This window comes from Phodopus roborovskii, unplaced genomic scaffold (genome assembly GCF_943737965.1).
Source record: "Phodopus roborovskii unplaced genomic scaffold, PHOROB, whole genome shotgun sequence".
Taxonomy (NCBI): domain Eukaryota; kingdom Metazoa; phylum Chordata; class Mammalia; order Rodentia; family Cricetidae; genus Phodopus; species Phodopus roborovskii.
The window spans coordinates 11403361-11418877 of record NW_026126482.1 but is presented as its reverse complement, the minus strand read 5'-3'; the positions used below and the strand labels follow the sequence as shown (position 1 = coordinate 11418877).

General features: G+C 50.1%; 1 protein-coding gene across 1 annotated transcript in view; it reads right to left on the bottom strand.

The window, feature by feature from the left end:
• Window positions 1–342: 342 nt before the first annotated feature.
• The window catches only part of Sema4d (semaphorin 4D), a 48945-nt gene continuing 33770 nt past the window's right edge, over window positions 343–15517 (bottom strand). The window contains exons 16-19 of the mRNA XM_051194285.1: window positions 15095–15301; window positions 5587–5796; window positions 1830–1927; window positions 343–1065 (exon numbers count right to left, since the gene is read on the bottom strand). Of these exons, the coding sequence (XP_051050242.1) occupies window positions 1042–1065; window positions 1830–1927; window positions 5587–5796; window positions 15095–15301 (539 nt within the window). The 3' untranslated portion in view covers window positions 343–1041. The remainder of the gene's footprint in view (window positions 1066–1829; window positions 1928–5586; window positions 5797–15094; window positions 15302–15517) is intronic.

Below are 15517 nucleotides of genomic sequence, written 5' to 3'. Positions count from 1 at the left end.
GTACACATGACCACCAGAGTGTCTCTGCCTAGAATTGGCCTCAGGATCCCTTTTTACACTGGACTGAGGAGGGACCAGCTAACCGTACACCTGGAAGGTCACCTGACTCATTTGTCCCAGAAAGAAGGGACATTGAACAGACTGAGCAAGCCGGTGTCTCCAGGGATCATAGAAGGGCATGGCTTTGTTTTGAACAGAGTTGTAGTTTTTATGATTGACAAGAAGAGACATGTCTACAAGATTAAAGGCTGAGCATCTCTTGGGCCACGCCTCCTCAGGTCACACACACCCACAAGCTTCAAAGACTGTAATATAAAGACTTGGAAGCACCTACAAGACGCATTTACTCAGCACTGGCAAAACAGTTTAATACGGCACCAGAAGGTTTGCATAATTGACTTGTTTGTCTTTTCTACCTCAGAAGCGGAGCGCTAACAGGGTAAACATGGGTGGGAACCACTGTGCTTTGGAAAACAGCCTTGTGTTCTGAGATTAGCAAAGAGCAGCTTCCTCATCCTCACTCAGGGTTTAAGGCAAAATATTCTTACATGAAATCTCACCTCTGCCATCCCAGGGTACAAAAATCAATGACCTGTTTACAAGGGAGCCACATCAGCAGGCTTGACTTAGATCCACAAAACAAGCGGATATTAACGCTGCTGGCCCTGGGGGAGGGGCATGAGTGTGCAGTGAAGTCCTGGGGATGATGCAGGGGAGGCCGCCCTCAGGTTAGCTGTCACACGCTGCTCTATCAACTCCTAAACAGCTCAGCTAGCTATTCCTGCCAGGCAGCTGACCCTTCTGTTACATAAGCAGCTAGCATAAAAGGGTCCTGGTCTCTGTCTCATGCCACCAATGGGGTTCTGGCCTAGAGATTACCAGCCTCCAGGAGGAGCCTCAGGCAGTGGCCAGGGGCTATGTGTGGAGCCAACCAAGACCAAAAGGGCTTGGTGCCACAGGTGCTGGTGTCTTCAACAGCTGTGTCTGCAGCTGTGTCAACAAGGTCTGCCGGGATCTGTTGAGAACTGCTGCCTCGGGTGGTTAAAAGGTGTCCTTACAGCTTTCCTAAAAATAAACAAGCAAGGTTGAGTTTGTGACCTAATAGAACAGGCCCTTCTTGCTTTGGGGCAGAGCCCACCAACCCAGGGTTTAAGGATAAGAGTACCCAGGTGGTTTCCCTAAGCACCCAGGCCCGTGTGCTCCAGACAGGTGAGCCGAGCATCCTGCCTTCAGAAAGCAGCTGTTGTCACATGACTGAGTTGAGCAGCATCCCCTAGTGTCACAGAGGACTTTGGAGGGGAGCGCTGCATAGGCTCTGATGAGAGAGGACTCATAATGCTATTGACAATCTGGCAGTCATCTAACACACATACTTAGGCTTCCCCGAGGACATAGCTCTCCATTGGTGTCTGGCAGCTCATCCCAAGGTAAATCCTGCCAGAGTGCAGCACAGTGATTTGAACCTATGTGAGGGCATCATGGCTGGAAGGCCCTCACTTCTGTAGGCTTGTAGGTAGTAGAACCCCACCAGGCTGTGCCAGGGCACCCCTTTCCATGTTCCACAACAGCAGCTAGTCTCCTCTCATGAATGAAAGAAGTGTGTTCCAGGAGACTGTCCAGGGGCCGGGGCATTAATAGCTATAAGGCTGTGCATGACCTACAGACCTCTTAGTCTCCTCTACCACCTTGATTCTGCTAGCCTCAGTGACATCCCAGACTTCCCTGGAGCAACAGAGAAGCAAAACTTCTCTAAAGGCTGAGGAAGCCAGAGGGGCCCAGTGGCAAAGTTGGGGTTCCCTGCAAAAGCTCCCTGGTAGCCAGGTACGTACCCATGCCTTCTTCCAGCCCTGCATCAGCCGATCATGCTCCCCAGCCACAGCGCGCCATGCAGCAAGCTCCTGGCTCCACTTTTCCTGCTGGAATGCCTCTGGAAGACAAGCAGTGTCAAGGTCATAGCTCTCAGACCTCCGGAGTGGTACAGGTGCACACTGTCCATCAGGACCACACCATAGGCTGAGGGGTGGGTGAGTCCCGGTTCTGTCTCACTGGGGAATCTTCTCACTGCTCTGAGTGGGCCACTGCTCTGGGCAGCCAGTGGGCTTGGCATTTCACTAATGGTTGGTTTTTGAGAGTTTTGCTTTTTCGACCTAGTTGGCCTTGAACTCACTCTGTAGCACAGGCTGGATCTAAACTGGAATCCTCCTGCTTCAACCTTTCTAGTTCTGAGACTCCCAAGTATGTGCCACCTCACCTCACAGTCGATGTCTCCATTCATCCCCTTTCTCCCAGCCACAGCTGCTCTCCAAGGCTTCAGGGGACCTGGCCTTTACATTCCATTGTCACTTCCTGGGTGGCAGACACGCGCGCGCGCGCGCGCGCACACACACACACACACACGCACACACACACGCTGAAGCCCAAATTTCAGCTTAGCTCTCACCAGAGTTGGTAGAATCTTGGGAAGCCAGCATGACTGGCTTCAGGGGTTGGGGGAGTGTCTTTCTAGATTCTGTAAACAAACCTACAGCATGTAAGGGTGAGGTACATTGTGTCCTTGAACTGCTACTTATGCCAATGTCAGAATAATCTCATGAACATGAGCCCATCCATCGTGAAGAACAGCTAACAATACCCCAGTGGTCATTCAGAATGCCGTGGGAGCCCCTCCCTTTAAAGCTCGGACCTGCAGGCCACGGGGAGAGGGAGCTAGTTCTTCCCTTCGATCCTTGGGGCCCTGCAGACTGATGCTGATAGCACAGGTGAGTGTTGTGTCCCCTTCCAACTAACAAAGAATCACTTCACCCTGCTGCAGCTTTGCTGGACCTAGAAACACTTTGACACAGATTCTGAACCGTCCTAGCATGATTGTATCCTATAATCTTTGATGTGTGTGTGTGTCTGTGGCTGTGTGTCTGTGCTTGTGTGTCTGCCTCAGTGTGTGTGTGTGTGTGTGTGTGTGTGTGTGTGTGTGTGTGTGTGTAGGTAGAATAGTCTAGGTGTGGCACTGCCATCCTGTTCTTCATTAGCTGCTCACCTTGGGCAGATCACTGGCCTTTGTGGGCTTCTGTGTCAGCATCAGTCCCCTGCCTGGTGCTTCTCTGGTAACTGTAGCTGCTTGCTACTGCTGCCCTACCTCCTGGTGAGAATTTGAAAGTCACAGGTCCCTTCTGCTGATTCTGGTTCATCCTGATGGCAAAGCATCAGGCCATTGCTTAGATGTGGACAGTGAATTGTTGGAGTTTTCTCTAGAACCCCCTGAAACACATCAACAGAACTTTTTATGTTAACATGTGTAAGACCATGAAGAGAGTAGTAAAGGAAGCAGCAGGGGACCTGGGAAGTGGAAAGCTGTGAGACACTGTGGCCGTCCCAAGACCTCACAGCCTCTGGATAGCCCAGATGGTAGCATGCTAAGGTGCTTATGGCTTAAAAGACTGCACAACCAGGGACCACGATCCCTCTTCCCTAGCACAAAACAAACGGTCAATGGGTTGGGCACACAGCAAGCAGACTCAGTGGGCATTCAAAACTTAAGGAGGAAGCCCTGCCCTCTCCCCCAGTTAAGTCTCTAGATGCTGTCTCCTGTTATTTGTTCTAGGTCTGGGCTACTGCTGGGTTTTGATGCTGAGTCCCATCACTGCTAAGAGAACTTGTATTCTGTAAGAGCCAAGGGAGGCAGGGGTTGTAGCATGCTCAATGGGAGGAGAGCTGGGTCCCAGCCTGTTCCCTCACGACGATGCACAGTGTCACCTACAAGGGACTTCTGAACTTCTCACCCTGCAGTTGTAACCACTGGCTTCCTGGCAAGCCCCAAGCCATGCAGATGCTACTTGGTCAGATCACACACTTTGAAAATGGCAACTTGGAGAGAAGAAAATTGGGGAGAATGGGCGCTATCCATGTTGTGTAAGGTAGAGAGAAGAGCACCAGCTGTATACCAGCAGAATGCAATAAAACCAAAACTTCATTTCTAAATGACCCAATACCCCATTAAGGTTTAGAAGGCCAAGTAGAGAAAATGTATGAGGAAGTAGAAAAGATAAGCGATGACAGGAATAAACAAGGTAGCTCCTTAGGGGAGTGGTCCAGCTCTCACATCTTGGAAAATTTCTGAACACTCGATGGAGATTAGTGAACATAATCAAGAAAATGTCACAGAACTGGGGGGGCAAAGGCTTCCTATTGAATAGCGTGGAAAGACCAGGCCATCTTGAATTGTCTCTGCTTGAGAAAACAAGCTCCCAGAGAATATCAAAAAGGTCTCAGAAAAGTTGGGTGGGGGGCCTCAGGTGGAGTGCCCAGCATCACCATTACCTCAGATGCCAGAGTGGCATGTCTGGACTGTCTGGGTATCCAACTAAACTAGTACACAGAGATCAAGCTTTCAAAATGTTTACTTCCATGCCTGTTTTATGAGGTATGCCACAAGACACCGGAAATCAGACCCTCGACCCAACACGAAGACAGAACCCTGGTCTCATAGTGATAAAAGATCCCAAACCAGGTGTTGTGCAAAGCTGCAATCCCAGTACTTAGGAAGCTGAGGCAGGAGGACCACTGCAAAGTGAGGGATTATCTCAAAATGCCATCCCAACGTGACACCTTGGCTCCTCTGAGAAGCAGATGCTGGAAAGTTCTAGGTTAGAAACAAAGCTGTGTATTTAATGCTCAAATGAGCGCCTGGTGTTGAGTTTATGGTAACTCGGTATCTGCAACTGGAAATCAGCAGAGGTAGACCCACATGAGAAATGGCACAGGAAAGCGGGGCTCTGTGTTGTGTGTGTGAGAGAGACAGACAGATACCAACCCCAGGCTCACTGGGTCTTGGAGCTTACTGACTTGACTAGGCCAGTAGCCCAGTGACCCCTAAGGATCTGCCTGTCTCTTCTGCCCCAGCAAGGGGATTACAGATGCATACCATCACACCCAGATTTTCTATTACACTCTTGTGTTAGAGAGTGTATGAACACACATGTTCACTTTTGTGTGGAAGTCAGAACAACTTGGAGTCTGTTCTCTGTTTTCACTACATGGGTCCCAGGGATCAAAGTAGGTCATCTGACAAGCACTTTTGCATTTTTGCCCTTTTAGCCTCACAAACCCCACACTGGTTTTTTGTTTTGTTTTGTTTTTAACCTGGGTCCTGGAGTCAAACCTGGGTCCTTATGTTTGCATGGCTTTTTATCAAGAGCCTCATCTTCCCAGCCTCTGCTGTCTTAGTAACATGAATTCAGCTCCCCTTATGGGAAAGTAGGAACCAGATAGGGATATAGTATGTGTTGTGTGTATGTGTTATGTAAGTGGCTGTGCATGCGTAATCGTATGTGGCATGTGCAGCTGTGTCTGGTATGCATGTATTATTTGCAGGCATACATACACAAATGGCATATGTACACATGTGGGGGTATGTTTAGTGCTTGTGCATGTGTGTATCGGTTCACCGTAAAGCAGTGAAAAGCTACATCTTCATCTTCTACAGCAAATAGGTTAACCCTCCAACTAAAGCTACACACAAGTGTCTTCAGACAGGCTAAATAGTGACAACCAGACTCTAGAAGTGTTGCTGTCAGAGTGGCCTAAACTTACCATGTCTCATCACAGTAATTTGAACCTTTGAGGTCTGGTTCCCTGCTGAGGAGAGGACAGAGCAGCTATACTCGCTGGTTTCTTGGATGGTGTCCCGGAGCCAGCTGAGCGCATGAGCCGTGCCGTCAGGCAGCATGTGGGTCTGCACAGGCACACACATCTCCAGGGCATGTCTGTTCTTCTCCCAGATGAAGCGGACGTCTGCTGGACCTGTGAACACATGGACTCCCTCCACATCTCCACTCAAGATTCAAGGGAGCTGCCCAAGTGAAAGGCCATGCTGGTCCCAGTTGGACCGATAATGACTTGGGAGGAGCTTCCGGCTCTGTTCCAGCCTCTCCTGAAGGAGCAGAGCCACAAAGTTCCACACCTGCTTTTAGCCTTCTGTGGCTTCCTGTTCTGATACTTGGATGGCCTGTGCCTTCCATAATACATGGCTTCAACCTCCCCAGTGAGTGGAAGTATGGTACCTGTTCTGCAGGTGTCTGAACCTGAATTCCACAAGGCCTTGAACTCCTGATAGACCTGTCTAACCCAGATGTCAGGATTCCACATGTGCATCACCTCACCATGCCTGGTTCTTCGAGTTTCTGTACTAATTATTGAAACGACAAACCAAGTGTGATGGTGTGCTCTTGCAATTGCAGCACTGGGGAGTCAACCGCAGCAGGAGGGCCCATGTAAGTCCGAGGCCAGCCTGGTTTACACGGTAAGTTTTTAGCATCTAGGGCTGTATGGTGAGACCGTCCCAAACACAAAAGTGAAGTCTAAGGTGTGATGCCACACATATTTAATCCCAGCACTCAGGGGCAAAGGCAGATTGTGAGTTCAAGGCCAGCCTGGTTACATAGTGGGATCTTGTCTCAAAAAGAAAAAGACTAAGGCTACCTATTTCCACCACACTAACTAACCCATTCAAGCCACAAGGGGTGGCTTCAACTTCTCTGACAGGGTTCTGGAAAGTGGGCAAGGCAGGGACATACAGAACAGTGCTGGGAAGAGGCTCTGTGACCCCAAACAGAAGACCCCCCAAGGAGGCAGAAGCTAGACCAGCCTCAGACCATGAATTCCTTATAGGGTACTGGGGGATGTCATGTTTGGGGAATCATGAACAGGAGTTGAGCTCTGTCCCCGAGGCCAAAACGGTTGGGATGGCAACAGATCACCTCTCTGTTACTGCTGATTTATGGGCATGTGTAGTCTGGGTTTTAGACGTCCTCCTTGAGAAGAGCTTTGGGTTCTGCCAGGAAGGCTCACTCCATCCACCCTAAGGAAAGGCAAGCCAAGGCAGCTACTCTCATACATGGTTCACTCCATGGCCCTACCCTGGACTTGGCTGAAGATGGCCTGATGGTTTAAACCGGCCTCGTGATGCTGCATTTTTGTCTGCTACTGTTGTTGGGTTTATGTTGTGCCACGCTGAGCTGGGCAGGCAGGACCTTTCAGCCAGGCCCTGCCACTTTCTTGTTGTATACACACACACACACACACACACACACACAAGAGAGAGAGAGAGAGAGATAGAGAGAGAGAGAGGCAGGTCTGCCTGGATTGGGCTAAGCACCCTGCCAGCAGGAACGAGGACACCCTGGTCCTTGACAATGCCTACACTTCCTTCAGCCTCCCTGCTCTAGTTGTGCTGAGGTGCTAGGCAAGGAGTTTAGTACTTGGTCACAGGTAACAGGTAGGATACATTTTTTTCTTTTTGAGACAGGATCTCAATGTAGCCCAAGCTAGCCTTGAACTTTATGTAGCCAAGGATGCTCTTGAGATTGTGTCCCTCCTACCTTCACCCCCCAAGTGCTGGGGTTATAGGCATGCACCCCTGAACACAGCTGATGGAGTGTTGAGGATCTAACCTCTGGCTTCATGCATGCTAGGTGACCATTCTCCAACTGAGACCCAGCCCCACAGACTGGACTTTTGGAAGAGATTTTTAGTTTATTGCTTTGGGCATGGACTCTCTTGACTTTGCCAACCTTGGCATCACCTGTATCTATCTGACCCCTTCATCAGTCTCCCCCACCACACCGTGTTGATGTCAGAGGCTTTCCTCTCAAGCTGGAGTTGCCAGTAGTGTGAGCCACCATGTGGGTCCTGGAAATCATACCCATGTCCTTTCCAAGAACAAGTGCTCTTAATCCCTGACCCATCTCTCCAGCCCCTTGGATTTTTAAAATACATTTTCCAAGAGCTAGTAAATAAATGTTACTTTTATAATTTAAACAGCCACTATCTGAAACAGAATTGAGCTGGATGGCACACACTTATAATCCCAGTTCTCAGGAGGCAGAGACAGAGGACTAACCATAAGTTCAAGGCCAACCTGAGCTTTATAGCAAGTCCCAAAGTTCCAGGCTAACCAGGGCACATGATGATGCTCTGTCTGAAACAGATAGATGGACGGATAGATGAATATCTACTGGCAACCAAACAAACAAAAACAAGGAATGTGCCACAGTGTCTGAGGGACATCCCAAAGGTGTTCCAGAAGCACCTGTGGCTATCCATCTGGCTACGGACTACCAATGGACAAGCCCTATTATTTTTAAATAAATTCGGTAATATGTTTTCCACTCAAGTGTTTTTACTTCTAGCCACAGACAACTCCGTGCATTTATAGATGTATATAAATGTGTCTACATGTGTATGCACACACATTTATACACATGTAGCTGTCCATCAACTTGGGAGCGGACAGAGTCATCCCTTAGTGTAGTGTAGTAGGGCATTAGTTCCAGATCCCTGAGGACTTCAAAAGACATGTTTGCAGAAGACCTACACATACTTCCTCCTGAAGACTGAATCATTTCTAGATTTCTTATAATGCCTATTACTATGCAGACACTACTTAAATAGCTATGACACAGTTTGTTTAGGGGACAGTGGCATGGCAGAGCCTGTACATGTCTAGGACCTGCATCCACGGCTGGTAGAATCCAGGGTGTACACCTGCAGACCTTAGAGCCAGGGACCTCTTTCGACAGAGCTACTCAGTGCCTTTCATGAAACCGTATTGTAGTAGCCATTCCTTGGCAGATGGGCATCAATCTAAACTCCAACTTGAAGAACTAACTCTTGTGGTGTTATGACCAAGGGATGACCATGAGACACTAACTCCGTGTGTGTGTGTGTGTGTGTGTGTGTGTGTGTGTGTGTGTGTGTGTGTGTGTTTAGAACCCTGCCCTCCCACATCCACCAGCTCTGCCCTAATGTGAGCACAGAGGACACAGGAGGATTCTCATGACCAAACCCTCGGGCAGAGAATCCAGGTAGCCTGAGTTGGAGCTAGACCCCAAACCCCATGAACAGGAACCTCCAACTGCAAAGCTCCCCTGTACTGGCTGCAAAGCCTGCACCACAAGGACAGTACCTATACCCTTAAATATCGCATAACTGTCAGACATGAAAGATGAAGTGGTACTTACTCTCTGCTCTTTAACTGTCCAATTCCTTCTGAGAGCAGAAATTAAAGAGAGGGAGAAGGAGTGTTAAAACCACAGGCAGTGCAAGCCCATCAGCGCTGTGCCGCTGGCACTGGGTGGTGGGTCCAGAACTGAACCTATGTGCCACAGGTTGCCCAGACACATCCCATATCCAGAGCTCACAGAGTTTTTGTTTTTCAAGACAGGGTTTCTTGGTGTAGCTTTGGCTGACCTGGAACTTGCTCTGAGGACAGGCTGGCCTAGAACTCACAGAGATCCACCTGCCTCTGTCTCCCAAGTGCTGGGATTAAAGGTGTGTGCCACCATCCCCTGGCTCACAAAGTTCTTTTACTCATGTCCCATCTAGGGGTTTGCTAAAGATAAGAGCTGTTGGCTGGGCGGTGTTGGCACACGCCTTTAATCCCAGCACTAGGGAGGCAGAGGCAGGCGGATCTCTGTGAGTTTGAGACCAGCCTGGTCTACAAGAGCCAGTTCCAGGACACCTCCAAAGCCACAGAGAGATCCTGTCTCAAAAACAAACAAACAGACAAACAAACAAACAACTGTTTCTGCCTTGGGAGACCATCCTAAATACCTTTTTATGGGTCTACAATCACCTAGGAGACAGGCCTCTAGGCATGCCTATGAGAATTTCATCTAGATTGGAGTCCTAGAAAGAACGCCTGGATGTGTGGCGCATGCCTTTAGTCCCAGCACTTAGGAGTCAGGGGCAGATGGAGGCCAGCATGATCTACACTGAGTTCCAGGCCAGCCATGGCTACACAGTGATACCCTGGAGGGTAGGTGAAGGGGGAAGGGAGAGGAGAGGCAGATATTGAGAGCACAAACTGAGCACAGCTGGCATTCATCACTGCATCCTGACTACAGATGCAGTGTGACCAGCTGCCTCGTGCTCCTGTTACCGTGCCTTCGCCTTCCTCGGGGATGCACTCTGAACCTAAATGAAACCTTCTCCCTGGTATTTTGTCATAACACCAACGTGGACATACTTATGTGGGCTCTTCCTGGCATCAAGTCGGGGGACGCTAAGCCCCCTGGCCAGGAAGGATTCTGGTAAAGATCTCATTGACCCATCTGTTCCCATGGACTGCCCACTCCCCCAAAAACCTGTACTGCAGCCACAAAGGCTCTTTCAAAGCTTCCCTTAGCTCCAGAGTTCCCCTTGGTCAGAATCCATTCCATTTCACCCAGGACAGATAAGCAATGTGGGGCTTTGTAACTTTTTGTTTTTTCTAGAAACTTCTCTCATACTCAGATTTCATGAGTTCCCCCAGCGGCCATATACCATTAGCACAGACTGCTCTGAGCAGTGCGTACTGCAGTTTGGCCCTTGCTAGCCTGACCAAGTACAGGCACATCTGTTATCTGTGAGGGAGGCTTAAGCTCAAGTCAGAAGAAAGTGTGCCAGCCTATCTCCCTGGCCCTGAGTCGCTGTCCCCAGACACATCATCATGCAGAGGGTCAGGACTACACCCAGGGATCTTGACAGGTGACAATTTAGCCACCAACAATGGTTTCTTAGGGCTGTGAACCTGAAACACACCCCATAATAAGTATGCTGGGTTTGGGACCTAGGGGACCAAAGCCTTCTGCTCAAAGCCATGAGTGATGCTCTAGGCTTCTATCACCTGCCTTCAGGATGAATTAGTGAACTGAAGCAGCAGCAGCCTGGACCCTGAGCATCCTCCAGGAAGTATTATGAGGCACCCAGCCCTGAGTCTCAGGGTTAGGGTCATGTGATCTTTACTACAACCACCCCCTGAAGGACCAGAACCAGGAAGAGGCCCAATGGCTGAAGATGCTCTAAAGGGTCATGGATGCCAGGTTGGGGGAGATCACATTCTCTGTTAACCTCCTTGAGAAAGGAGGACACTCTGTTTCCTCCAGACCCACCCACCTGCTGCTCACAGAGGTCACGGTTAGAACTCTTCAGCACTGATGGACAAGGGAAGGGACAGGAAGGGGCAGAGAGGACCCCAAAGAGCCTCTGTGAGCTCAGAGCCTGCAGCTTTACAGACCCCAGGAGGACCAGGGAGGAAGAAGCTCCCGCAATCCCCACCACCCAATACTCAGCTCTTGGGGGCCCCAAACCCGTATCGAAGCTCCAGCGCAGCTAATGGCCAGCTGAAGGGACCCGAGACGTGCGGGTGCTCAGCCTGGGACTTTGCTTGTGCCATTAGTGAGGGAGCTGAAGTTAGTGTCTCAGGCTATCAGGGTGGGCCCTGATGCATGCCGTATGTGGTGGGTATGCTATGTGTCTACAGTGGCAATTGTAGGAATGTGTACATGGTGTTGACTGGTGCTTTATGGTGTGCGTGATTTGTGGTATCGATGTTCCGTGATGCTGTGTGCTATGTGATGTATATGGTATTTGTATGATGGATGTGTTTATGGACTAAGTAAATAGTACATACATGTCTGTGGAGTATGGTATGTGGGGTGGGGGATGTATGATACAGTATATGTGGTGCTGCATAACTGGGATGCATGGTATGGCATATGGCATATGTGATGTGGTATACGTGGTGTGGGGAGCATGTATGGCATGGTTTGTTACTTGTGGTGCGGTGTGCTTTATGTGGTATACGTGTAATGTGGTAAAGCTGATGGGATGTGGTATATGTAGTGTGGTATGTGGCGTTGGGAATATGTGTGGTATATATGGTCTATGTGGCGTGATACAGTGTAGTGTGCTGTATGTGTGGTGTGGCATATGGTGTGCATGTGCCAACCTATGGCAGCGGGCAGCAGAACAGAATAAACATGAGCCTACCGGTCACATCAGGACTGCAGTGCACAGTGGGGCTCCTGGCTGAGTATGCACAGGGACCTCAGTGCTGTGCTGGTCTGCAGCATTAAAGGGGTCCTGGCATTAAAGGGGAGGTCCTGCAAGCTGTAGGCTATGGGCAGCTTAACTTTTCATGCTTGGGGCAGCTCTGGTGCCTCCTGATGCTATCTGCCCTGGACATCTTACTTCCTGCAGCAGGGGGTGTCTCAACGCCTCTCAGAACTTGGGAAACACTCATCTAACCCAGATGACATGGAGGCCCTGGGTGGGAGCGGGGGGCGGGCAGACTAGTCCTGAGTGCAATCCTAGCTATCTGACCCCTAATCAACCCTCTCTGGAAGGTAGAGGCTTCCCAAGATAGCTCAGGATCACCAATAGAGCCAGTGTGGGCACCAGGACACAAGCCAAGGACCTGAAGATTCCCTGTCCACCCTCTCTTTAAGTCTCATATTCTAAAAACGGCTTGTCAGGCCTTTAATCAGCCAGCCCCAAGCCACTTATAGCAACCATGCAAATAGCTGCTTGTAGGAAGGAGAAAAACCTAGATCATGGCTCCCAACCTGCCCCACCCTGCTCTGGGCTCTAGGATGAGGCTGTGGTTGCCTGGGAGAGTCAACTGCAGTCTCTCCTGGGACAGCTGCCTTTGCCTCCTCAGCAGACACTAGAGACAGAACCTGAACATACACAGCTTCTTGTAGAAAAGTTGCAGTTCAAAGCCACATGAGCCTCTGCTTCAGATCGGGATGTCTGCAGACCTAGACACAACCCGGCCACTTGCTCAGGGACAGTAGAGGCCCCCACATGTTCACGGCACCAAAGCCCACCTGGCCATAACCACCCAAAGCATGCAATGCCTTCCAGAGCTGCCTTGCCTCAGTGGAGGACAGACAGAAAACAAAGGCCCCAGATGTGGTTGGTTGTGGAAAGAATAATGACAGGAGCAAAAGGGCAAGGGAGGGGATTCTCGTATCCACTCAACACACACACACACACACACACACACACACACACACACACACACACACACACACACACACGTTGTATGCATGTGTATGAGTGCAGGTGTGTATGTGCATGTGGAGGCTTGGCTTACCGGGAACCTTCACTTCACCTTATTCCTAGGCAGGGTCTCTCAATCAAACCCAGAGCATGGCTACCTGGCTATTGTTGCCAGCCAGCACGCCCTGGGGATCCTGTCTCCACTGAGGTTGGAATGACACGTGGGTCACCATGCCTAACCAGCATTTAGATGGGTTCTGGGGTCATCCCCAGTCTTTAAGCTTTCACAGCAAACACTTTAACGACGGAGCCATCGCCCCAGCCCCTAAATCATTCTGAGGGGCTGGGAAAGAAACCCACTCCTCCCATTTCAGTTCCCACCCCACCCCCACTCTGCACACTTCTGGTCCCCACGGTCCCCAGCTGTGGTTCTTTGGTCCCTGGCCTCCAGTGTTCCTTTAAGTCTGGCTGGGAGAAGACTGATGAAAGCCTATGAAGAACACATCTCCAGCCTTATGGTAGCTCTCAGGGGTGGTGAGGGCATCAGTTTGCAGATACAGGTTGTGCAGATCGAGCTTCAGAGACATGGCAATGTGAGTTAATACAGTTTCATTGCCCGGCTGCCCGGCTGCCCGGGCTGGTGGCTTCCTACAGCTCTGTCTTTGGAGAAGCCCACCTTCCTGTCTCATGCCTAGCCTTCCCATCACCCGAGTAGACAGCTCCCTGCTTCAGAGTCCCTGTGCTGAAATGCCTGGTGTGGTTTCTGTGTATTTAACAGCCAAGTCTTATCTTCCCCAAGGCCCCTGTCATTCACTCTCTCCCAAGCCCAGGACCTGTGCCACTGAAACCCTTGCTAAGAGTAACAGGTACCTGAGAACATCTCCAGAATGTAATGCTTTTGGCCACAGGCTGCCTGATTCCCAGGAACGAGGCCTCGGGTCCTTTGCTACTTTGGATGAACCTGAGCCTGAGCTTCTCTAGTTCCCTTGAGAGTACCCATAAAGAGCTACACTACTGCCCAAGACACAAGGCTGTTGGAGACATGGGAGTTTTCATTGGCTACCTAAGGCTAAAATACCCAGCTGAAGGGTTCCAGAAATGGCTCAGTAGTTAAGAGTACTTGCTGCTCTTGCAGAGGACCCAAATTCAGGCCCCAGCATTCGCATCAGGTGACATGCAACCACACATGACTCTGGCTGCAGGGCATCTCTTCTGGCCCCCTTCCTTCATGCACTCACTCATGCACACACTTATAAATAAATGATGAACCTTGAAATACCTTATTGAAGAACGAGCAGGTGTCTACATGAAGGCTTGGTCCACAGCACCGAGCACAAGAGTAGGAACTACTGGGCACGATGGCAGACACCAGGAGACTTAGCAGCTTGGGAGGCTTAAGCAAAGGCATTACTGGAGCCCAGGAGTTCAGGGGCAGCCTGGGCAGCCACAGAATAAGATCCCAACTCAAATAGGAGAACCAAACAGCGCACATCTCCACTGAAGACGGCATAGCACTCAGGTCCACAGCAACATCTGTCCTCTATGCCAGCTACAGCCGCTAAGGGACCACCAGCTGCCCCAGGTGGCATGTTGCCGTCACAGCAGAGGACACAGGCCCCAGGATCCTAGAGCTAACAACACATGTGGCACTTTCAAATTCTCCATAGCTTTGATAGCTAAAAAGCAATTTTAAGATAAACCAGATTTGCTTTTCCTTGCAATCAACACCATTCCTCGCCTCTGGTGTAGATAAACTAACAGCTTTCCAGAGTGCATGTCCTGTGCCGAATTCTACAGCATAGGGAAAAACCCTCACCTTATGGTTTTTATGCTTTACTTATGTATTTATTTATCTATGCCATTAGTAGGTCTTGTACATGCTAGTTACAATTCTGTCATTTTGTTCCTATTTAGTGGTATCACTAAGTTGGCCTTGCGTTTGCTCCATAGCCCAGGTTAGCAAACCATGGCCTGTACACTGCACCCGGCTCTTGGTTGTCCCATAGGTCCAGTTTTCTGATATACAACAATGCCCAAGCCTCAGCTGGAGCTGCTTCTACAGCATAGCAGCCTACAAGTCCAAAAGACCTAACACCTGTATCTTTACGGCAAAAAGCTGGATGCGGTCTAGCAATAGCTTCACGCTGTAGACAGTTCATCTCAGGATCATAGGAGCTGAAAGCAAAGATGTTTGGACCTCAGGGAAGACAAGAAAAGCAGTGAGCGGTAAGGGCAGAGTAAGGGACAGCCATGGACACTCAGGCCCTCAACTCACCTGTTGCCTGGCAGAAGAGGTAGAAGGTCCCCAACGCCTGCACCTGCTGTGCCTGGTCACTCAGGAAGGGTGGCAGCAAAGTAACTTGCTTACGGTTGTTGGGCCCTGAGGCCAAAGCTGGCCAAGGGCTTCTGGGAGGAGACGAGTCAGGGCCCAGACAGGATAGAGAGGAGGAGCCAGGAGGAGGGAAGGACTTAGGAGATGAGGCTGTGAGACAGAGGACAGAAAAGGAGGCATTGAGGAGGTGGTCATCAGAATAAGTGCCATGCCAGAGAAAGTACAGCAAGAGACCCCTGGGGATGAGAAAAGAAAAGCCCCGCCCCCACCCAGGGCCATCACACAAGAAGAGGAGGCCCACACAGCCTCCACCACGGAAAGGCCAGCCCAGTCAACGATAAAGCTTCTCTGGTTTATTTGGGTACT